Source organism: Carettochelys insculpta, chromosome 1 (assembly GCF_033958435.1).
Source record: "Carettochelys insculpta isolate YL-2023 chromosome 1, ASM3395843v1, whole genome shotgun sequence".
Classification (NCBI taxonomy): domain Eukaryota; kingdom Metazoa; phylum Chordata; order Testudines; family Carettochelyidae; genus Carettochelys; species Carettochelys insculpta.
In genome coordinates this window covers 251,676,346-251,702,078 of record NC_134137.1, presented here as the reverse complement: position 1 = coordinate 251,702,078, position 25,733 = coordinate 251,676,346, and the positions used below count along the sequence as shown (strand labels likewise).

Here is a 25,733-nt window from a genome sequence, read left to right as displayed (position 1 = left end):
AATTTCCTGCTTTCATAGGCAGCTTAACCGTATTCATAAATTTACTAAGCTCCATCTTGTGATGAGTTAGGTTGTTTGCCCCCACTACTCCACCGAAAAATAAATGATCAGACTGGTGTCAAGAAATCTAAAGACAAGGATTTTAAAGAATTCTAGTTCATGTAACAATATCATAGCTCTAAACCACCAAAAGATAATGGATAGAAATAAAAATATCTGCACTAGTTCAGACCAAAGGTCTGTCTAGCCTAGTATCTTGCCTTCTAAGAGTGGCCTATGATAGATGAGTCAAAGGCAATAAATAGACCAGATAAATCAGGTGATCCATTCCCTGTTGTCCAGTCCCAGCAGCTGACAGTCAGAGACATTGGAACATCCAGAGCATGGATTTGCATGCCTGACCGTCTTGACTAATAGATATCGATGGGCCTATATCCATGAAATTCTCTACGTTGTTTTTCAACTCAGTTATAGTTTTGGTCTTCTCAGTATCTGATGGCAATGAGTTCCACAGTATGTGAAGAAACTCTCTACTCCAGCACTCTCTTGTCCAGCAACATACATAGTCCGGCATGATTTTAGTTACCTGGACAACCACATACCATGAGTGTGGCTGAGTTTCCCATGATCCCATAAAGTTTGTTTCCAGCCATCAGTCCTGACTCTCAGTGTGCTGTGCTGTTATTTAGCTGTAAGTTACCCCTACGTGCCTTCTAAGAGCCCAGTAAGCAGTGGAAGTGTTGGTAACATGCTAGAAAATATTGACCTCCCGTGGTCCAAAAAATTCTCTAGTTTGGCACAATCGCATCCTGAGGGTGCTGGTCTAGAGAGGTTCAGCCTGTAACGAAAAATAGCCTATTTGAAAACAATTTGTCTTCTTGGCCATCAGTGCACGTGTATGTCAATAAAACGGGCAACACCATAACTAAGGCCACTACTGAGAGGATTTTTAAACAGACTGATCACAGAAAACAGTACTTATTAAAAAGTGGACAGCGGTGTTAAAGTACCACCCCACCCCCAACTCCATAAACACACACACAATTTGACCAGGCAAACTCACATGGAGAACTGGGGTATTGTTATTTATTTTAATAATTATTACTATAAAATTTTGGTTCCTAAGATCAGTTTCTCAGCAGGGTTGTACAGTACTCTTACATCATGGAGATACTGTATTCCTTGCCAAATTAGCACACAGATGAACGTGGAAAATTGTCATTCACAAAATATGAAGGGTGGCAACAACTGCTGCTAGCTATGTCAAATTTAACCGGATTAGTTTTCGGTCATTTGGTTGTCCTCTCTTTATTTGTTTTCTGATTCTTATAGGTCAGATGACAATGATTGTGGGTCAAGTTGGCTGTGGGAAATCTTCCCTTCTTCTGGCTATTCTTGGCGAGATGCAGACCCTGAAAGGAAGAGTTCACTGGAACAAGTAAGTTTACAATCACTTCTAAGCGCTGTTTTAATTTTAAGTACATGCACCTCATAATAAGAAATATAGGTCATGTTAAATCATCATCCAGAATCCTCCCTGCAAGCTTTCCCATCACACTCACATGAGGTCTTCTACGAGCAGCTGGCAATGTTTTATTTATGACAGGAAGTGAGACCGTGAGCTGGGCACATAATTGATTTTTCAGTTCAACTGCAGTTCTGAAAAAATGATCTTAAAATATTTGGATTGAACCAAATCTGAAATATTTCAGCATTTTTGGTGAATCAACAAACGCCTGTTCCAGAGTGCAAATGTGAATTTAGGCCTCCTATATCCCAGCTGAAAGCTCTCGCAACTGGGGATGATACTGGGGATGCTGGGGAGTGGAGGGAGAGACAGCAACCAGCACCGTCAGCACCACCACTCTTCCTCCTCCAACCACTTTGTGAACAGCTGTTAGCCGATGGTCAGGTGTGATGCCACTATGCCCTTGTATTAATATGAGATTTCAACTGCCAGGGCAGAGCTCACTAGTGACCAGGCTGAGAGCCGCTGAAAAGCAGCTAGGTTCTTTGTTTTGTGTTCGGGCTTGCACAAGGAGGAGTCAGGTTACCATTAATCAATTACTTTGTTTATTTATCTAACAAGTTACTCTCTTACTGTTACAATGTTGCTTTGTTTGTTTACCTAGTGAGTTAAGCTCTTGTGGTTACAATTGTTACAAAGTTTATACTTTGATTACAAATAGCTAGCATACACTCTAATTCATAGATCTATACTTGTTAAATTCATAGATCTATACTTGTTGAATGCGCACAAAAAGGAATGAAAAGTAAAATACCTAGCAGGTCTTATTCTTACCCCTGCATTAGCAACATGGCTTGGCCAGTTTTTCTCTCTCAATCCCTTGGGAAGAAGTCCTTTGTCCCTTTTTTCCAGGAGTCGGGCGTCCCCTCTTTTATACACACTGGGTCATGTAGGCTTCTTCCTTGGTTTAATTGAATTAAACTGTCTGATACTGGTTCTCACAGGGAGTTCAAGGGTGTAGTTCACACCTGTGAGGTAGACAATTGAGGGCATTTGTGTCTTAATGGGCTGGAGATTTTTCCTGGTGTCTGGGACAAGTGTCCTGGCGAATCAACTGATGGTAATTAGCCAAGGGCAGTCTGAGGCCTGGCTGTTAATTAACCTGTTGTTCTTAGCTTTGCTCCAGAGCTTTGGCTAAGATAAGCTGATCTGTGCTCTCCGGCCATATTCAGCGCTTCATTAGCATACGGGCGGCCGCGGCACTTTTGTGCTCTGAAGCACCTAGGGAAGGCAAGATGGAGTAGAGCAAAAGTGGGGGTTCTGTCTGGCTACAACAGCTGAAACTATTTGTATCAGATTCATGAATAGCCTTGGGCTCATCTGATCAGTATTTGTCATCGATTAAGCCCTTAGTCTGAAGAAAAATAATTCACCCAGCCCCAGGGGTTGATCTACAGGGTGGCACTTGAAGGAAGAAATGGAAGGGGAATCTGAATACAATTAAAAGCATTTGAGTAGTTAGTCTTGAATACACTAATCTCATTTTATGACCGAACTGGAAAAGATCAATAACTCAATAACTCTATGGCTATGTCTACAGTAGGCAAAAACTTGGAAATGGCCATGCAAATGGCCATTTCGAAGTTTACTAATGAAGTGCTGAAATACATATTCAGCGCTTCATTAGCATGCGGGCGGCCATGGCACTTCGAAATTGGCGCGGCTCGTCCCGACGGGGTTCCTTTTTGAAAGGACCCCGCCTACTTCGAAGTCCCCTTATTCCCATCTGCTCATAGGAATAAGGGGACTTCGAAGTAGGCGGGGTCTTTCAAAAAAGGAACCCCATCGGGATGAGCCGCACGGCAGTAAGCCGCGTCAATTTTGAAGTGCCGCGGCCGCCCGTATGCTAATGAAGCGCTGAATATGTATTTCAGCGCTTCATTAGTAAACTTCGAAATGGCCATTTGCATGGCCATTTCGAAGTTTTTGGCTAGTGTAGACATGGCCTGAAACGTGCTGTGCAGTGCAGTGTAATGGGGAGAAGTCCTAGTTCCGTCGAAGCCAATGGTTATTTTGCCATTTACTTCGGCGGAGTCAGGACTTTGCCATTCATGTGTGATCTTTTATCTGTTGAGCATTCTTTCCATATCCATTCCATCTCAGACTTACCATGATGCAAATACGTGGCTTTATGATTTGCCTTAGCAAACAGTGACAGCAGTGGCGATAGCATTGCTTCAGACACTTTTAAAAACATCTTTACATTCTTGTGGCTTTGTATGGCTAAAGGCTGACGTGTTTTTTGAAATTTCATATTTCAGTGAAAAAAAATATTTTTTGTCAGCTCTGCTTTTCATACAAGTGTCCTTACCCATTTATTTCTGCATCCTGTGGCTGTTTTGATGCATAGCTTTCTTGCTCCTACACCATTTCTGGGTGTATTTGTTCACCACACTGGAAGTCAGAATAGGTCTTAAGGTGAGTACCACTTACAACTTGAAGCAGATCTGAATAGATGCAAATGGTATAAAAGTTCAAAGACTGATTTGGATCCAAAATTTGTTGATGGCCCTGTCATTTTAAAACAGGCTAATTCAGAATCTTGGATCCAATCATATGCAGATATTGGAAAAGTTTGGAGTGAGCACTCAACACAAATTTTGTGTCTCTGGCCCATCTTTATTTTTAACTAATGCTATAATCAAACATTTACTTATAGTACAGGGTACGCATTTATGTACTGACTGCTGATCTTATCTTCGAACAAGGAGGAAGATGTGAACTGCGGTCATTGTTTGATGCTTTCAAATGACATGGTTTGGAAGTATGTTTCACCAGATGGCTTTGCTGACCAATGATGTTTCACACAGTGCTACTCCAGCCTATGAAATGGTTGTGAAAAAAATTTCTCCATCTCCACCAAAGAAAATGAGGACAAATGAAACAGCTGGGTTATTTAACAAAGATAAAGGAGAAAATCATATTCTTGTTTTGGATTAATCTCTAGACCAGGGGTTCTTAACCTGTGGGGTGCGCCTCCCCAGGGGAGGTGCAGAGTGGATACAGGGGAGGTGTGAGGTGCCTCCCAGAAAATTTATCGCAATTGCTTTCTCACTGTATAAAATTCTGAAGTTTAGAATTCTTCATAATTAACATTATGAATTAAAATTATTAACATTAATTGCTTATTAATTAAATATAGGGGAACTTGGGGTGAGATCGGATACTTAAGAGAATAATGTCTACTTCTTCTTTGAGTGGTCCCCGTGGGTGCTCTACATTAGGTGTCGGGCTTGCCCAGTGCCGCAGATCGGAGATTTCCAAGCTGTATCTCGTCGGGTCGCACATGCGCCAATGCACACCGGTCCTTCGTGCGCTTTCGGTCACATGCGTGATCCGGTCCATGCCAGTTCCTCTCAACTGCCAGTGGCTGCAGATGGAATTCGCTTCGGCTCCAACACCGAAGACAGATAAATATGTTACTAGTACCATTATCAGTTTTCTCGTTAAATTCATTTTCTTACAAAGTGTTTTAAAGTTTTTTCCTGTATATAGTTAAAAAAAAAAGTGGGGAGAAGAGAGAGAAGGGGCAGGCACCTCTGCAGCCTGCTTATCTCTACAGACTGTTGAACTTTATCTGCTTTTAGTAGCTGTTAAGTACCTTGTTAAAGTTGCAAGTTGTTAAGTACTTCTGAGAAGGAGATGTCTCCGCTGGGGTTAAGAAATGGGACTCCTGTGGCAAAGCTATGCCTCTGATGGCCGTAGCAAGTGTATTCACTGCCTGGGAGAGACCCATGCCACACAGAAATGTCCTCACTGTTTTAAGCTGATGGCCAGAGCGAGAAAGAACAGGGAAATGAGGCTGAAAATGATTTTATTTGACAAGGCTCTTCAGCTTGAGCCATCTGAGACATCCTAAGGGGAAGGGCCCTCAGGGCTGCATAAGCGGAAGGCAACCTCTCTGACCTCCTCAGTGCATAAGAAAAAGAAAATATCCCCTACTCGATCCTTGCTGGTACTACTTGCGAGCAGGACGAGTGAGGCACAGGGCCAGGAAGCACTTGCTGTCAAGGGCAGCGCAAAGGCCGCAGAATATAAGATAGTGCCTGGGGCTCAGACTGACAATGAGCTGGCACCAAGGACCCTGCAGGCGCCTAAACAGCAGGCACCGGAGGCTGTGGCACCGAGACTCCCAGCACGGGAGCTAGGCATACCGGCATGGGGTCCGACGGTGCCGGAGGGTGCCATGTTTGTGGAACTGCAGGCAGAAGCATCGGGCATGGCACCAATGGCACCGGCACCCGTACTGAGATCTGAGGCACCGGGCGCATCAGCACCGACTAAGCAACTGCACGAACCGGGCAAGGCAAGGTCTAAGACCTGGCACTGAAGTTCATCACCGGACCTTCTCATCATGCCACTCTTGCCCTGTTCTCCTCCTGAGGTGTGCATCCCAGAGCCGCCGTTAACACTGCCATCCCCCCTCCTTAGGCCCCCATCTCCACTTTTACAACCACGTTCTCCCTGGCTCAGGCACCCCTCACTGGTTGCCTCACAGGAGCTGCATAAACATCTCTGTAGATCCTCTCCTCCAATGTCCACATCATCCGGGAGATCACACTCCTCTTGGAACTATAGATACAGACATCACTCATGTTCTAGATCTTGATCACCAGGTCCATGCCCTTGCTATTACAGTCACTCATATCATCGCAAATATCATGGGCACCAGGGTTCAAGATCAAGGGATAGATCCCCGCTCCAATCTTCGTCAGACAGACATTTCTCACCCCTTCCCTTAAAAAGAGCACATGTCTCTCCACCAGGGATGGGTCCAGAGTCAACCGTAGACCTCCTCCTGGAATCTTTAAGGGAACGGGCACAGGAAGTGTCTGAGGAACAAGTGGAAGCATATCAGACCAATGCCTCCTGGTCCTCCCCAGACAAAGTAGTCGTCCCAGGAGATGTATCTCCCCCAGATGATCTTAAGCAATTTCAAGAGCTCTTTGAAAGGGTAGCACAGTCCCAAGACATACAGATCGTGGAGATGCAGGAAAAGCAACATAAGCTCCTCAAAAACCTAAGACCTCCTACAACATCCACAATTGCCATTCCACTAGATGAGGCCATCATGGAGGCTGCCACAAACATCTGGCAGACCCCAGCATCTAGTCCACCTACCAACAAGTGGGAGGACAAAAAGTGCTTTGTCCTGTCTGGGGGGATGGAGTTCTTGTTCAGCCACCCCCAACCGAACTCCCTCGTGGTGGAGTCCTCCCAGCACAGATCAAAGACACCACAATACAAATCCACGGGGTCCGACAAGGGTGCCAAGAAACTGGACTTATTCGGAAGGAAGATGTATTCTTCCTCCACCCTACTGTTGCGCATGGCCAACTATGCCGCACATTTATCTAACCATAATTTTGACAACTGTACAAGATTTACCTCACTCATGGACTTCCTCCCAGATGATAAGAAACCCGTCTTGAAGGTGATAGTCCAGGAATGCTATGTGGCCTTGTGTACAGGTGTCGAAATTGCCTTAGACATGGCAGACACAGCAGCATGCTCTACAGCCACCGCAGTGGTGATGTGGAGAGAGTTGTGGCTCCAAACATCTGGCATCCCCAAGGATCTACAAAAGAAAATCATAGACTTCCCATTCGACAGGGAGAAGCTGTTTGTTGACTCCGCAGACTCAGTCCTCCACTCCCGCAAGGACTTGAGAACTACGCTTAGAACGCTGGGAATGTACACCCGTCCTTACAGGAGGAAAAGATTCTACCCACACCAAAGATGTTACACATACCAATACCAGCACCCACTATACCAGTGAGGCTACGAACAAGGGCGCCACCAGCAACAACAACAACAGCAAAGGCCACCTAGGCAGCATTCCCAGCAAGGCCGTACATCGGTGGCACAGACTCCAAGGCAGCAAGTTTGACTGCTATGTTGAGGACTGCGACATCACGAGCACCCTTCAGTGCCATCCACAACATACGTTCCATCACCGCCTCAGACCCTTCTACCGTCAGTGGGAAAGTATCATTGTAGACAAATGGGGACTGGAAATTGTTGCCAAGAGGTACACCATCCCATTCCGATCCATGCCCCTACCAAAACCCCATACCCAGTCCCTCCTCAGGGACCCCTGTCATGAGATTATATTAAAGCAGGAGATGGACCACCTCATATCCGTAGGGGCGGTGGAAAGACACCTGGACGAGTTTCAAGGGAGGGGTTTTTACTCCCAATATTTTCTGATGGAGAAGAAAATTAATCCCTCTGGAGGTCTCAGTTCCCACAATTTTGGAGTTTTTACTGGACCTAAAACAGGGCAGACTCACTTTACAATCACTAAAAGTCCACCTTGCAGCTCCATCAGCATTCCGCCATATGGTGGATGGGTCAACTGTGTTTGCCCACCCCATTATGGCACAGTTTCTGAAGGGCCTTGCAAACTTATACCCGCTGTGGAAACTTATCACCTTCATGGAACTTAGATCTGGTCCTTGACACACTGTCTAGGCCACCCTTCGACCCACTGGCCACCGTCTCCCTCCATCTACTTACCATGAAAATGACCTTTCTTCTTGCGATTACGTCGGCTTGCAGGGTGAGCGACCTGGCAGCAATAATGGCGATGCTGCCCTGTACAACTTTCTCAAAGGAAGCGGTGGTTCTGCGCCTACACCCGGCATTCCTTCCAAAGAGCTCAGAGTCCTACATTAATGAGCCAATAGTTCAACCATCATTCTACCCGAGACCACACGCCTCGAGTAGGGTAGTACTTCTGCATTCACTCGATGTGAGAAGGGCACTAGCCTTTTACATAGACTGAACTAAACCCTTCCAAAAGATGGATAGGCTACTGGTGTCTCTTGCACCCAGATGGAAAGGGGAAGGGCTATCATCACAAAGAATTTCAAATAGCATCGTATCCTGCATAAAAATATGCTATGAGCTCCGTAAGACCGCTCTGCTAGTTCTGCCCAGGGCTCACTCCACTAGAGTGATGGCAGCCTCAACAGCCTTCTTTAAAGGAGTTGCACTAAAGCCCATCTGCAGAGCTATGACATGGTCATCCTATGACTCCTTCACCAGACACAAAGCGATTCACCAGGTGTTGGAAGAGGATACATGTCTATCAACAGCAGTCCTTTCAAGGGCAAGCTGCACATAAATCCGGTATCCACCTCCATTTTTCTGGGGTTACTGCTGGGTAGTCACCTAATGTGGGGCACCCACGGGGATCACTCGAAGAAGAAAGAGAAGTTACTCACTTGTGTAGTAACGATGTTTCTTCGAGATGTGTCCCCATGGCTGCTCCACTACCCACCTGTTCCTCCTCGCTTCGGAGTTCTGCTTTATATTTTTCAGGAGCACCCAGGGCGGTTGGTCGAGGAACTGGCGTGGACTGGATCATGCACGTGACCGAAAGGCATGAAGGACCAGCGCGCATCGGCGCACACGCGACCCGACGAGATACAGCTTGGAAATTTCCAATCTGTGGCGCCGTGGCAAGCCCGACACCTAATGTGGAGCACCCATGGGGACACATCTTGAAGAACCATCATTACTACAGAAGTGAGTAACTTCTCTTTTCACTGTTAGAGCTATTTTGTGTGAGGCTTTTTGTTCTTTGCTCTGTTAACTCGTATAGTCGTGTACTTTGCCCACACACACTGGTTCAGTTACCAGTCTGTCCTTGGTGTGGGTAGTTGTTTTTACGTTTAACTCTACCACAATTGATAGTTTAGTTTACATTTTTGCGTCCCCTCAAGAAGATGAGAAAATGTCAAAGAAAACGAAATACTGTGAGGATTAAGTGAAATTTGGGTTCATGTTCTGTCTTGACCGTGAGGGAACCGAAAAAACTCTGTGCTTTTTATGTGCAAAAGTTCACTGTAATGATAACATGAAGCCTGCCAAACTCTGAGAGCATTTTGCAAATGTGCACCCAGGAAATTCTGGAGACTCGCTGGAGCTGCTGAAGCAGAAGAAAGCTCAATTCTACTCATCAGGCATTTTACCCTAGTTGGGTTTTGGATCTACTCAGAAGCCTCTCCTTGAGGCCTCCTACAAAGTGGCATATCTCATCGCAAAGAACAAAAAGCCTCACACAATTGGTGAGACTCTGATCAAGCCCTGTCCCCTTCAAATGGTCGAAGTTGTTCTCGGAAAGCAACAGAGGAAACAGATTGCTGAAATACCTCTGTCAAACGATGTCATCAGTTGTCAAATTTTGGATATGTCATCTGATATGTTGGATCAACTCATGGAGGAACACAAGAAAGTGACTGCCCTTTGGACTTCAATTGGATGAAAATACTGATGAGGGTCAATGCAGTCACCTCTTGGTTTTTGTGAGATACACCATCAAAACGTGTATCAAATAAGAGTTTTTGTTCTATGAACCCCTGTTGGCTACCACAAAATCTGCTGATGCATACCAGCTAATCAACGAGTTCTCTTCAAAAAATGGACTGGACTGGAAGGTGAAATTGGGCTTCATATACACTGAAGGTGCACGTTCCATGCTGGAGAAGAAATCTGGCTTTGGAGCTTTGGTGCAGGTGGAGGCCCCACAGGTGGAGGTCATCCACTGTTTTCTACATCGCTATGCATTGGCGTCAAAAACTCTTTCTCCAAGACTGAAATCAGCCATCGATACTTCATCTGGTTTTGAGTTTTGAACCACAGACTCTTCAAAATATTCTGCCTAGAAGTTGGAGCTGCTCATGAAGTATTGTTGTATCACACAGAGGTACGCTGGCTTTCACATGGAAGCGTCTTCACTCGTGTTATGGAAGTTAAAACTGAGATAGCCATGTTTCTTCGAGAAAAGGAAAACAAACTGTGTGAAGAGTTTGAAACCCAAGGTTTCATTGTGTCATTGACCCATCTTACAGATATATTCTCACAATTGAATGACCTCAACATTTCACTGAAGGATCAGAAGTGACTGTTCTGGATGTATATGAGGAGATTGCTGCCTTCCAGCAAAAACTGGCTCTTTGGAAGAGATGCGTGGTGAAGAATAATTATGCAGATTTTCCTACTATGGAAAAATATTCTTCTCTCTGGAGAGGGTTTGTTAGAGACGGTCCCAGATTTTATTCAAGGTGATATTTTGAGGCATCTGGAAAATCTCATGGACTCTTTTGATAATAACTTTGTTAATGACAAATTGAAAAATAACAAGTGGATTTGAAATCTTTTCACCTTTAATTTGGACTCGATGAATGATGCTGACATGCGGAAGGATGACCTCATCGATCTGCAGAGCAAAGCTTTGCTGAAGAAAGGATTCGCTAATCAAAATCTTGATGAATTTTGATGCTCTCAAATAGCTGCCTACCCAGTTTTGGCAAAGAAAGCTCTTTCAGCCTTGATCCCATTTGCTACAACCTATCTCTGTGAATCTGGATTTTCAACATTGGTCAGTGTGAAGACAAAGGCTAGAAATCGGTTGGATGCCAGGCATGACATGCGCCTAGCATTGTCCAAGACTGTCACTCGAATTGCTGTCCTTACTGACTGAAAGCAGCAACAGCCATCTCATTAAGGTGGTCCTGAAGAACTTTTTAATTTATGTATTTTTACATTTTTTGTGTATCTGAGGAATTGACTAGAAATTAAATCCCTTTATCATCCTAATTATGTCTCGATTGGTTCATTGATTAATTTGGGGAAGCATGGGAGGTGTAAACATTATGTTCACTTTCAGGGGAAGCGTGAGGGCAAAAAGGTTAAGAACCCCTGCTCTAGACCTATGTAGGCTTTGCAGCTTTTACATTACTGTGCTACAGATAGCATGTAACGGAGGGCATGCTGAAGTCTCATTGAATCATATGTGTTCAGGGGCCTGTGCCTGCTTGTTATCAGAACAAAGGAAATAAAGGATGCTATTCCTAGCTGGGTTTGTTGGAACTGATGTCTGTGGAAGTGGAGCAGGGGGATACCCACATCCTCTCTGTGTGATCGGGGGGTGGGGAGGGTGCCTCTTTATCAGCTGAGAAGAGGCAATTGAGGAGAAAGCAGCTGGGTTAGATTGGGGGGGGGTGGAGTCATACAGAGCTGGGGGTCTAAGAATCCCATGTAGGGGGCTCAGGAGGGCAGCAGCCACTACTGCGGCTCATAGTTTGGGAATGTGAGTGTGGAGGGGGTGTGCCGCCTCCCCACTCCATGGCTTGTGAGTTGGAGATGAGTCCTGCTCTCCCAGCTCTCCCATCCAAAGCTCATGCCCTTGAGTTTGGTCTCTGGAAGGGGGCATGAATTTCATTCATAGTAATCAAAATGGCATGACCCATTCTTTGAATACTTATCTCTTTGATCATTTTCCCAAAATGCCACTTTCCAACAGGGTGACCATCCATCCTGTTTTCGGCAGGACAGCCCCTTATTTCGGGTGCCATTCTGGTGTCTGATTTATTTTGCAAAAGGGGCTAATTGCCCCATATTTCATAGGGTTCACCAGCTTCTCCCACCTGGGGGAGCCAGGAGCCAGACTGTGTGGTGGCTCAGCTGCTGCCCATCTTCCCCCAGCAGGGGCTGGAGCTGAGTCAGGGTAGCCGGGGTAAGAGCAGGAGCCACGGGAGTGGGTGAACTGGGGCTGCAGTGAGGTTGGATCTGGCGCCTGGGCAGTGGGGGTTGAAGTGGGAGCTGAGATTGGAGCTGGAGCTGCTGGGGGTTGAGTCAGGCCACAGAGGTTGGAGCGGTAGCCCGGTCCAGGGGAGTGAAATTGAGTAGGGCCACTGGAGCTGGGGCTGGTGGGGCTGGAGCTGGAGTGACGGGGGGTTGAGCCAGGTTGCGGACGTTGGAGCAGAAGCCGAGGCTGGGGGTCGGAGGGTTGGAGCAGGGCTGCTGCAGCTGCAGCCGCTGGGGGTTTGAGCCAGGATTGGGGGCTGTGGGGGTGAACCGTGGCTGCAGTGGGGTTGGATCCAGAGCTGCCTGGCTTCTCCCAGCTTGGGCAGCCAGGAGCTGGACCTGTGCAGCGGTGTGGGCTGCCACCCACAGCTCGGGGAAGCCAGGAGCCTCACTGGTGGGACGGCAGCCCTGTTCCTGGCACCCCAGGTAGGGTGACCATCTGTCCCATTTTGGCTGAGACGGGTCATTCCCCATGTCCCATATTTGGCTGGGGGAGATACAGTCACCCTGCTTTTGAAGCGTTGCAGTTTTCTTCGTCCTGTCCAGTGTGGCAGAAGCAGCGGCAGCCTACTGCAGTCCTAAGCAGGAATATGCCCCCCACCTTTCCCTCAACACATAATAAAAAGCAAATAAGAGCTCCCTTCACTTGTGTGGGACCCTCTGCAATTGCTTAGTTTGTTTATGCCTAGCATTGGCTCAGATGTGTGGCATTGTTTTGGTTCCTTAGTCGTACATCACTATCCGCCATGCTAACACACGTGATCTCCTAGATTTAATGTGGTGGTTTAGAACCCTCAGAAGAATAAATGTTGTTAAAGGAAAGAGAAGTAAAGAGTTGGATGCCAATTAGAAGGTATGACATTGATAATAAAACTAGTCACCATTTATTTATTTTAAATGTTGAAGGAGAACATTCCTTTAGGATGTTATTTTGTTTCCATGAGGTGGGAGAAGGGAAGAAGCAACTCATAGCATTCCTGTAAATGTCTTCAAAAGAGTCATCTGATACATTCTGATACACTAGGTACATCTTTAAGCAGCTAAATTAAATCATACTGTCTGAGCTGGAATTCTGACTAATAACAAGCAAGCGCTATAATGCTGCATCTCTAAGAGACCCAACTTCAGTCCAGGCTCGGCAATCTTAAAGAAGTTGCTATTTCATCTTTGTACCCACTCTTGACAGGCGCTGAACATGTGTAACTTCTTCTTCATCCTCTTTACCTGAGATGCATGTCCTCAGTTCTTTTCAGGATTGGTCCCTAAAGTTGTAACTGTTTCCAAGAGTTGTACCTTTTGAAATAGCAGTGAAGGTGAATGGATAAGAAAACAATCACCAGGGAAATTGTGCCCAGTCAGTGATACAGGCAGACACTCAAGATCACATCACTTTTGTTTCTTGTAATGTTCACTTGATACAGTCTTCCCCCGCCTTACGAGGGTAATTTGTTCCTGAAAAACTCCTCTTCGGGCGAATTCTTGTAAGTCGAAAATGTAATTACCATTAATTTCAATGGGAAAAAATTGTATGCATTCCTGAGCCCCAGAATTTACACCCATTTACACTAAAACAGCACCAAATCCCATTAAAATGAACACAATTACTTCAATAGTTAACATTAGTTATCATAACACAACCTAACAAAGCATTTTCCCTTAATTAATTACTCTATAATATGGCTGTTTACCTGCTCTTGTTAAGTTCTTTCATAACTATTACGCACCGTGCACTTATCACTGCTATAAACTATCAAACCACAAGTACTCTGAGAGGATAGCTCAACGCAACGTGAACCAACTACTGTATACAACTGCGAACGACAGAGTAACTTCTACATTTTAATTCCAAAGCAGGCCAATCACATTGTTTTTGTCATAAGTAAGTAGCATAATTTATTGGCAGCCAATGAGCCCCCAAAAATACATTTCTTTCCAATACGATCTTTAAAATCTAACATGCCACTGTTCCAACTTTCTGATGCAAGTTACAATGGACACTTGAAAGTTCAGATTTTGTCACTTGTTGCCAAACAGATTCCATAAAGTGAGGATCACTAGAAATTGAATTTGTTTGTAAGGACATAAAATAGCACCAGACTCAGAAACGTCGGCATAAGAGAAAACCATTTGCCCCTCACAGATGTTTAATGCATTGCCAGCTTGACTTGTTACAGTTCTGTAAAATGATGGAGGACTATGAAGAAATTGAATAAAAATCCATTGAAGGATTACTATATTGCGTGGGGAGGGGACGGTGCCAGGGGCTGGCCATGTGGGGAGCTAGGCAGGCACAGGGGGCCCCTGGTTGGCGTGGGGTGATGCCTCACTCGTGCAAGGCTGCACAGCAGAGAGGCCCCACCAGCGGTGGACGAGGAGCTAAATGCAAAGCAATGCCACAGGCGGCAAGCGGCGCCCAAGGCACAGCTGCACAGGGTGGGCAGCGACGGCTTCCTAGCCAGCCGGGGGGCGAACGGCAGGGGTGGGGCCAGGATGGGCTGCGTGCCGAGCAGCCATGTCTCGCGGGAGTGCCTAGGAGCCCGCAGCCGCCAGCTGGGCCAGGGCGCGCTGCTGCTGCAGCACTGAGGCAGAGACCCACACCAGCCACAGGTAAAGGCTGGGCCGGGGGCTCTGGGAAAATGCCGCCGAGCGCTGCAGAGATGAGCTGGGCGGGATGGAGCTGGGGGAAGCCGTTGCCTGGAGCTGCGGCCTTTCTCCCATTGCAGGGCATCCACATCCCACTGAGGTGCACAAAATTCAAATCGGTCCTCGTAAATTCAAGGAAATGCCTTGTAAAACTAAGCAGAGGTTTTAAATCAAACTCCTCTTAAATTCGAATTCTTGTAACCCGAATGGGTGTATTTCGGGGTATGACTGTAAGGCATTCTGCATAAAAATGTTCTGTCACTGTGGTATTTAAGAGCACCAGTAAGATTGTTGCGTCTGTGAAAGCAAACAGGTTAACTCAGCCATTAAAGAGTATCTGAAGCCCTTATGACTGTCTTCTTTGATCATTACAGCCTATAATTTGGTACTGTGATATAGCTCACACACATGGTTGTGTTTTGCTGATAATTACAGACTTCCTGACAGAGAGGTGAATACAGGAGGATATCTCAGGTATTGAATAAATTAATCCTGTTGCTGTATTTCACAAAATAATAGAAGTTCTAATGACTTTCTTCATTCCCTTTCCAAGTAATTGTGCATGCATGAGTTAATACATATACGCTGATCCAGAAATATGCAAAGCAGTGAAATACAGACCACGTGAATTCCTTAGAAACATCAGCAGTTACAGCAAACAGGTCCTCATTCCAGGAATTGCTCCAATAATAGTTTCGTCAGGCCCCAGACTTGGGCTCCCAAATTTACTGTCCACACCCAAGTTTCTGCACCAGTTTAGACTAGTACTCAGGGAGCAACTGCTCTTACTTAATGCAGCCTGCCTGGCTTCTCTATTGCACTGTGCCTGATGTCTTCTCTCCTGACTTCCTGCTGATATCATTCCATCTCCTGGGGGGGCAGGGCCTGGTTCACTTTCTGCAGGCTGTGGGCTCCTGCTGACAAGGAAAGTACCCTTTTCCTCATGCACTCTTTCACACATCTGCTACTCCAGGTTATCCACTCCTATAGCTGAGAATTGTCCAAGTTGGAAGTGAGTTCATATGTAGCAGGGGCTGCAGCGTGTCAAAGTTCTAATACTCTGGGAAGATGCTAAAGATGTGGATCTTCTATTAATAAGACTCTGTTATCAGAAGTCTATACCCTTTGCCAGAATTGGAGATTCTGTTTAACACTGCAGCAGCTGCTATTTCTAGGTTGGCAGGCAGACTGTCATTTATATCTCATCAGTAAAATATTTCATCCTGAGGATCCAATCTGAACACAATATGCTTGTGAGCTTTTTTCCTAATTGTGCAAATAAAGTATTTATAATACCATTTTCAGCCCTCCTAATATCTGTTTCCATTTGCTTGGCGTAATCTTCCTCTTTTAGGTTGTACAACCTAATGCTTGCAGTATAGCATCATCATTCCTCACAAAGAGTGGAATTACCATCCCTGACCTCCTTTGACTCTCATCACATAACATCAATTCTGTTGACGCCTTAGGTTGAACCTCTCTCATCTGGTACCCTTGGGACCTGACCACTGCTGGATGAGAGAATTTGCCAGACCACAGGAGGTCAATATTGTCTAGCACGTTACCAACACTTCCATTTCTTGCTGGACTCTTTGAAGATATTTAGGGGTAAATTACAGCTAAATAACAGCACAGAAGACTGAGATAGGACCGGTGACTATAAGCAAAATTTATGGGACCACAGGAAACTTGGCCACACCTGTGATAAGTGGTCGTCTGGCTAACTAAAATCATACTGGATTGTGGATGTTATCAGATGAGATAGTTACAGGTTAGAGAGGTTCAACCTGTATAAAGGGGAGAACTCTTAAGTCATACATATCACGATTGCGGTTGGATGCCCTTGAAAATCTACTGTATGGATATGTTCTTTAGAGAATTTGGGCTGTGGAGAAGGGGAGAGGCAGTGGTGTAAGTGGGCTAGTACAGCAGCATTTTTATCTCTAGTAGGCTGTGTTTGAAACCTAGACTGGCTCACAAGTGAAGCCCATTTGTGTGCACGTCTCAGAATGAGGCAGAATCTGCCGTAGTTTGCCATTTGCTCATTGGCCTTTTAGGGTTAAAACAGCAGCAAGGTTTGTTTTTTGATTTTTGCAGTACATCAACCAACTTAAGTGATACTGCTTGCCAACCTTACATATGTTCCAAATGAGTGATAATTGTCCTTTACTTTAATAGGCCCTAAACTACAATGATCATTTCTAAAGTAATATTCTGATTATACTCAGTTGTGTGAATTCAGTTGTAATCTTATACAGGTATGTAATAAGGCACAAGAGGAAAGCTACAATTCCCTCACACACAGCCAGTGCAGCCATTAAATGAAATAACTGGCTATGCTAATTAGATTTTGCCTATTTTACCTTTAAAAGAAAAATCAAGGGAGGACTGCAGCTGTTAAAGTGTGAACCTAACTTATTTTACCCCATATGTGAAATCTGCACACAAAAAGTTACAGTATTTTTTCCTGAATACTGAACATGATTTACCATAATTTACAGCATAAATGAAACTGACTGTACTTGTGAAGCAACCAGAAGGTATTATTTCCATTTGCAGTGTATTTGAGTGGAATCATTTGCTTCCTCAAAATCTCCTTAAACCTCTGGCTGTGTATTTTTCGGTCATTGCCTTGTCTCCTGCCCACATGTGTGGTCACTTTCTAAAAAGTTAACTAGCAGCTATGTTAAATGCAGTAGTTCCCAATTGTTTTTTTAGGCAGTTATGCTGGTGCACCTGTTTAAAAGCCTGCCCATGAGTGGTGCAAAACCTTTCCTCAACTCTCCTTGACATCACAGAGTGTTTAAGGCACTCAGCATCCAGTAGGATGGGGCCTACAGATGTTCTATTGTAATGCTGACTGATGTCTGCAGCCTCATCTTTGTTTACATGTTCTGTAACTAGCCTTGAATCCTGTGCTGCTTCGAATCCTAGGCACGCAATTGTGCACACAATGAATGCAGGGTGAATGGCAACACCCCATTTTTATATGGGGCTCCTCTTTAGGGGGCCAGTCTTGTTCCTCTTCAAGTCACTTTGGGGATGCAGTAAAGAATACCTGTCACAAATGGCAGAAGTACTATATCAGCAGTTGCGCTCGTATTTGTGCTTGGGAACCACTGTGTTACTTGATACCTGATAATCAAAGGAAAAATATTAACAGAGTGGAGTAGCTTTCTAGGTGCTCTACGAGTTATTATGCTGAATGGTTCTAACTGCTATTTCCAACAGTATAGCGCCTTTCCTGTGTGTAGGAGACCACAGATGCCTACTACGTTAAATTAATGGTAAGGGCATAATCAGAAACAACATACTGGCAGACAGTGATAATTAAGCTTGACATTTCATCACTCAGTTCACAGATGCTTACCTCAGTATTGCAGAAATCTTAGAAAGGCAACTGATGTCACATAATCATATCTGCCAGAATATATAAACAAAACAGTGAGCGTAAAGGGCCCGGTGGTCACACACCTGCTGTGTAACTATCTCTGTATATTGAGGCACATTAACTTGACAGACCATAGTGATTCCTTTGGAATTAATACAAAATTGTTCTGCTTTAGTGTATCATGTTGATCCATTGCGATATTAACATGGGCCTACATATAACAAAAATACCATCTGCTGAAAAATTGTATTGCAAGCAAATGGTAATTTAAAATAAAAACTACACTAAAAGGCCATTTGGTACACTGCTTTCCAAGTAGGTGGTTTTAAAGTTAGAAAACCCTATACTACTCTGGTACTTCTTTATTCTTTTAATTTACATTCATAATTTAACAATGAATGGAATGGCGGTTTTAGACATTTGCAGTTTGTTATTGGACTTAAATTCCTTATATTACGTCTCGCCCAGTAAAAAGTATTTAAAGCAGGGTCTGTAATAGCATTACCTAGAACACAGACCTTTCACTTTAGGACAGAGAATGGATGCCTCTCTAGTGCAAGCTCTTCCTTTAAAGCTGTTGTTTTTTCTTTTGTTACTGTTCTTTTTTTGTTGTACCTTACCTTTGGCATTTGGTTTTTTTTTAATCTAATCCACAACTTTAACTCTGATCACAAGACACTTCGAGATAAATCTGTTTTATTGGTGGTGTTTTAATTTTTCCAGTAGGAACAGATATTCAGTGGCTTACGCCGCACAGAAGCCATGGCTGTTGAATGCTACAGTGGAGGAAAACATCATCTTTGGGAGTCCTTTTAACAAACAGAGGTAATTAGCAAATTCCTTAGTATTAGGAAACCTGAGGGTAAACCCCTCCTTGCCAGAGGAGGAGGGGAGCAACAGGGCAGAGGAAGAAGGGTAAAAAACACAAAACTTACTGAAGGGATTTTTCTGAAGAGGACAAAAAGGGGCAGTTGCTGAGATTTTCACTCTCAGAGGTGGACTGCTGCAATGAGAACTGCTGAGGTGTTGGGCTCGGGAGCAGTATAACTTGGGTGGAGAGGAAGGAGAGGTAGAAACGGCTTTCAGCTTCTGAGTCCATTCTTACAGATTATTGGTCCTGGGTCTTGTGTAGCAGGGAAGTCACCCCTTGTAATGGCTGGGGAGAATGGCAGCTCCTCTCTGAGGATGTGCTCCCTTTGTAAGTTCTTCTGGAATTGGCTGGGCAGACAGACAGTACAGGCATCTTATGTGCTCCCATTGTGTACTGGGGAGATCTGTGAGGGATTGTACCTCTAATGATCCTCGCAGAGCACTGCAGTTCATCACTGTCCTCGGCATGGACCAGTGGATATGAGCCACAGTCAGGGTGTTAGGTATAGAAGTTTCCAGAGAACCACCTGCTTATTCTTCTGGGTCCCAAGCAAAAGTACCATTGTGCTCTGAGGTTAATGCCACGTGCAGGGCCAGATTAGGTCAATCTTGAGGCACATCCAGCATGGATGCTCCCCACAGCTACTCCATCCCAGCAGTGAGTAGACACAGGACGACGGTGGGAAAAGCAGCAGGATCTCTGCTTCCTGACCAAGAAGTGGAAGAGTAGCCCCTCTGTGAACAGCACAACTACTTTGCTCCCACAATAGGTCTGGAGCTTCCTTCCTGGCTCTGACTGGTTATTGATCCTTTTCCCTGTGGGGGGCTCAGAGCTTGCCTACCGGCAGAGCACTGCTGTGGCGCAGCTGCACAGCTGTGGTGCTTTGTGAGGATATTAACCACGCTAGTGGGAGAGCTTCTCCAGTAGGCATAGGTGTTCTCTTTCCCAAGAGATGGTGGGTATGTCAATAGGAGACGCCCTTCCACTGACCCAGCTCTTGTCTGTGCCAGGGGTTATGTCAGTACAACTACATTGCTGAGGGCTTGCGGAAGAGCAATAGATCAATTGGTGGTTGATCTTCCGGAGTTCAGTTTCGTGTGCCTGGTAGAAATGTACTAAATCAAACTCAGAGGGTGCCCCAGTCAGTGCTGGTACTCCTGCTCCTTGCAAGGAGTATGGGAAGTCCTCCTGCAGTGGACACCCCATGGAAGAGCAAATTAAGGTACGTCAGCTCCAGCTGCATTAATTAAGTATCTGGAGTTGCGTGTTTTAATTCGATCTTCCCCATTAGTATAGACCTGGCCTGAGAGTGTGGATTTCCCACACCACTGAGCAGTGTGGTTATACCGGCATAAGTCTGTAAAATACACCAAGCCTTAGACACATAAATCAGTATCTAAATCGGCAGCAGCTGGAGCATGTTTGCAAGCTCTTCTTGGCAATTATGGCAAACTGGAACACTATTTTTAAAATTAAGCTGAGGTTCTGATGTCATATGACTCTGAAGCAGGGACCTGGGCATGATCCTGTTGCATTCTTGCCTTAATCCAGTCCTGTTCTAGAGATGAGAGCATTATGTTACAAAACATCATAGAATTTCATATCACTGTGCTGATGACAGGGCTACCTGCCCAGCGCCTACCTTAAAGTCAGTGGCAGTTAGTGCCTCAGTGAAAACAGGTACTGGAAGTCAAAACAGATCTCTCTTGTGTCTGGTTCTATGTCTTCTTACCCAACACTTATTTTCAGTCTTTATTTAAATAGTCAACCAACAAATACGTGGGAAAAGTGACTTGATTTTAGGAAAACAAATTGCTAAAGTCTTGGCATTTATATTGGCAACATGCACTTTGCTTTAAGTCATTAAAAAATAAATTACGTTTCTCTCTGTGTATGCTTTCCTATGACATGCCACTCAGTTTGCTTGAAAGCAATTAGTAGGGGGCAGAGCTCACAAAATACCTATAAGCATCCACAAATTCAGGGACCAGATTCTCAGGTGGTGTAAATTAGCCTACCTTCATTAAAGTCATAGTTAAAGATGGCCTTTTGTAAAGGCGTTACTTGAGTCCATTTTAAAGTTAGGTAAACTTTTTTGAACTTCACCAATATATTAAGTCCAAGTTTAGGAGGAGTCTTTGTTTTATCCCTTCTGGTTGCCTTTACATAATACCTACGTATATTGTTTTCTCTGCAGGTACAAAGCTGTTACCGATGCATGCTCTCTGCAGCCAGACATTGACCTATTACCATTTGGTGATCAGACAGAAATTGGAGAAAGGGTAAATAAAGAGGTGGAAGTTTTTATGACAGCCTGCTTTGTGTGATCGATATCACGTTTCTAGATTGCATTGAGCTGCAAGCCTGGTAAACATTAGTAATAGTTGTATTTTATTAATACCTCTTATGATTCTATATTAATGTATACACCATCGTAGAGAATCATGAAAGCTAACAATCTGAGAGTTCCAGCTATTCTGTGGCTAGTCAGCGTTGTCATGTGCTCCCTAAGGCACCTTGGCCTAGAATCAAATTTTAGATACCCGGATATAAATCTGAGTAACTCTGTTGGCGTCTCAGCTCAGAATCTGGCCCTGTGCGTTTATTCTTTCTGTAAGTGCTGTGGAGCTCCTGCATTCTTTTGATGATGCATCATGGAAAATGAAGTCATTAGGGAGACTAGTACTGTTCAGGCTCAAGAAAAATAAGGGGAAGGAGTCACTCCTGATATAACCGTACTCTGTTCGTTTTACACTGCGGGCCTGATTCTCGTTTATATGGTGGCCACTCTGTCCCATTCAGGATGGGTAAAGGGGCTTTCAAGAGGCTGTACATGTAATTTATACACAATCCATGCCCCTTCACACTGCTAGAAAGGAGCAAAGTGGCTCATTGTATAAATAAGAATGAAGTCCTGTGTCTACACTGCGCGTAGTAGTGCATAAAAAAAAGTCAGGATCTATGCCACTGACATTAGTTCAGTGGTAGTTTTACTTCCAACCTCTTACACTAACACTCTAAACTTAAATATTGTTAAACTGATGAACAGTTTGCCTATAAAACACCATTTTACATAGCACCATCATGACTTTTTATTCTTTTAAATCTGCCAGAGATGGGGGAGAGTGGAAGGAGGGCTTTCTCCCCGGCTGCACTTCAGAAGGCTCTTCTGATCTTGCGTGTTTTCCTGCCATAATCTGATGCCAGTATCTTTTGAAATAAACAGCCACAGACAGTCCTGCTCTGCTGGGAGATGAACTTTATAACTTTTAAGGTTTTTGTGGTTAGCTTATATGACAATGCGTGGATAACAGTTTCTTTCTCAGGAGGTTATATTCTGCCTGTGTTTGTCTGCCAACATGATTAGGCTTATCTCCAACACTCAGAAAAATTCTAAAGAATCTTCTTTGGGAGGTTTAAAAAATACTGGCACTTGTCAACATCTGGTCATACACTAATTATTTTGTTTAGTCAACAGACCCATTATTATCACCTGTTATATTCATTAGGGGATAAACTTAAGTGGAGGCCAACGACAGAGAATCTGCGTAGCTCGAGCACTCTATCAGAACACCAACATCGTCTTCCTGGTAAGACTTCTTTAAATAGGCAAACTTCACATGAAAAAATTGTTGCCTTTATATTTAGTGTTCCCACTGGGATCTCTGTCTACTCTGGAGTCCAGTCTGTAGAGACAGCAAAAAGAAAAAATGAAATAAATAATGACTAGAGGCAGAAGCAGAATATATTTGGAGGTTGGCAAAGGAGAGGCCTGCTGCTTAGTTCAACATAAAAAGATTGGGACAGGATTCTCAAGCCCATACTCACACTGAGTAACATTCTTATTACACACATTAGCTCACTGAAATCAATTGGACTTTGAAACAGAGCATTGCACTTCAGCTCTATGTGGGGAATAAATGGACTTAGGGTTTAGCAATGGGATATAGGGCCTTTCACATTTATGTTACTAGGCCCAATTCAGTTCATGTAGAGGGTTTCTGAAAGTCATCACCCATGTGATGGCTGTTTGATCCCTACACAAAATAAATTGGTGAGCACATCTTAATTCTTAGAGAACAGGCATTCACATACAAAAATTTACCAGAACGATTGCCATCCTTGCTAGTAAAGTCAGTGGAAAGAGGCCAAGGAATGGAGTCCTTATAGGTACACTCTCCAGCTACGTCTACACTTCCAAAAAAATTTCAAAATGGCCATGCTAATGGCAAAATTGAAGAATACTACTGAGGCTCTGAAATGAATATTCAGCGCCTCATTAGCATGTCGCCGGCTGCAGCACTTTGGAAGTGCCGCATTTCACTCACCAGCGGCTCGTCTACATGGGGACTCTGCAAACATCGAAATCCCCTTATTTCTATCAGCTGATTTCGAAGTCTGCAGGATCCTTTCAAAAAGGACCCCTATGTAGATGAGTTGCAGGCGAGTGAGGCCAGCGGCATGCTCATGAGGTGCTGAATATTCATTTCAGTGCCTCAGTAGTATTCTTCAATTTGGCCACTAGCATGGCCATTATGAAGTTTTTTGTGAGTGTAGACATGGCCTCCAAGTGGAAGTATGGGCATATTAATGAGTGAGCTTTGGGGGAAGCTTGCATTGGCACTGGCTCTGCTGTATCTGTTCTGTAGAAAAACTGAGGACAACAGTTATCTGTTGAGATGGATTCAGGTTTAAAGTTTGAATCTGGTTCTGAATTTCCACAAATGTGTGGGGAAGGGTTTCAGCCCTGGTGTTCTAATTTAGGTCCATCTCTGGTTTCCAGGACTGTCAGTCTGAGACCTGCACTAAAATAACTCAGAAACAGAACATAAGAACGGCCATATTGGGTCAAACCAAAGGTCCGTGTAGCCCAATATCCTGTCTTCCGACAGTGGCCCGTGCCACATGTTTCAGAGGGAAAACCAAAAAGTTACCGGGAGAATCTGAATGATTTAGTTGAGGTCTAAGAGTAATGAGTTATCTTTCTTTTTGTTTTCCACTTTAGCCCTCTAACTGAAGATGGTAAAGATTAGCATTAGTGCAATAAATAGCACTGTAGTAATTTCAGCTGTTTTCTTTTGTAGACTATGTCAAATGTTTCAAAGAACTAACTTTAACTCTGTTTCATACCCCTTTGCCCCAATTTTTATTTTATCCATTTGCAGGATGACCCATTCTCTGCTCTGGATATCCACTTAAGTGATCATTTGATGCAGGAAGGTATCTTGAAGTTCCTCCAGGAAGACAAAAGGACACTTATTCTGGTGACACATAAATTACAATATCTGCCACATGCAGACTGGGTAAGAATGAAACCACCACTTGCCATCAAGTCACATTGTAAGGGCCGCGACCATCTCCATAAGTCCCTGAGTGGGATCTGGCTGAAGCCTGATCTGTAGTGCTTATAACGATTGTTCTGCTAAGAGCCATCCCACCATCTGTTCATGCAGTGGGCACAGAGTTCCTACCCCCACATTCCACTTGTATATCTGCAAGAGTGATAGCTATGGAGTAAAAGCATTTTATTTGAACCTTTCTTCTGTTCAACCATGGACAAATAAGGCTCATAGCTTAGAAATCAGAGCTGCTTATGATTTTTGGTTGAAATGTACTGTATACAAATATGAATTGCTCTGTTAGTAATTATACCTTGCCCTCTTCCTTTTAAGAGCAATGTGTCTACAACAACTATTGCCTGTAATAGTTTCACTGTAAGATATACATTGACAAAATAATTTGTAAAAGCTATGGATAAAATGCGCGGCCATTGGGTAAAATGACCATGAACATTGAAATTAGCCTAGTTGTGAATTATAGCTTGTTCACACTGAGATCTGCTGCATAGTTCTAAATGTAGTGATAATGCCATGTTGTTGAGCAGACCTATTAATAATCCTCCTTTCTAGATCATAGCTATGAAGGATGGTTATGTACTCAGAGAAGGGACACTAAAGGACATCCAGACCAAAGATGTTGAACTGTACGAGCACTGGAAAACTCTGATGAATCGTCAAGACCAAGAATTAGAAAAGGTAATTACAGAGGGTGGTGCAAAGGTCAGTTGTAGGCAAAGTACTGCCTCTTGAGTGTTGATCCATGTTTGAAACCATTCTAATGGAGTTGGGATGAAATTCTCCTCTCAGGGTCCGTGTCTACACTAGCCAAAAACTTCGAAATGGCCACACAAATGGCCATTTCGAAGTTGACTAATGAAGCACTGAAATACATATTCAGCACTTCATTAGCATGCGGGCGGACGCGGCACTTTGAAATTGAAGCGGCTCACCGCCACGCAGCTTGTCCAGACGGGGCTCCTTTTCGAAAGGACCCCGCCTACTTCGAAGTCCTCTTATTCCCATCTGCTCATAGGAATAAGGGGACTTCAAAGTTGCCGGGGTCCTTTTGAAAAGGAGCCCCGTCTGGACGAGCTGCGTGGCGGTGAGCCGCTTCAATTTCAAAGTGCCGTGGCTGCCTGCATGCTAATTAAATGCTGAATATGCATTTCAGCGCTTCATTAGTAAACTTCAAAATGGCCATTTGCATGACCATTTCGAAGTTTTTGGCTAGTGTAGACATAGCCAGGATGATTGATGGATGAAACTCTGCATGTCAGCACACCTCATGGGAGAATTTTGAGCTCAGTGATATGGCAGTCTTGGCTCTTCATGGAGCCTAGAAATGTAGCCTTCAGTGTTACCTCT

At 44.3% G+C, this 25,733-nt stretch overlaps 1 protein-coding gene across 2 annotated transcripts in view; it reads left to right on the top strand.

Moving 5' to 3' along the window:
- The window catches only part of ABCC9 (ATP binding cassette subfamily C member 9), a 144,391-nt gene that overhangs the window by 62,077 nt on the left and 56,581 nt on the right, over positions 1-25,733 (top strand). For both annotated transcript variants that reach the window (XM_075004630.1, XM_075004625.1), the window contains exons 18-23: positions 1,333-1,438; positions 18,882-18,983; positions 21,227-21,311; positions 22,539-22,619; positions 24,195-24,332; positions 24,939-25,064. In XM_075004630.1, coding sequence (XP_074860731.1) covers positions 1,333-1,438; positions 18,882-18,983; positions 21,227-21,311; positions 22,539-22,619; positions 24,195-24,332; positions 24,939-25,064 — 638 coding nt within the window. The remainder of the gene's footprint in view (positions 1-1,332; positions 1,439-18,881; positions 18,984-21,226; positions 21,312-22,538; positions 22,620-24,194; positions 24,333-24,938; positions 25,065-25,733) is intronic.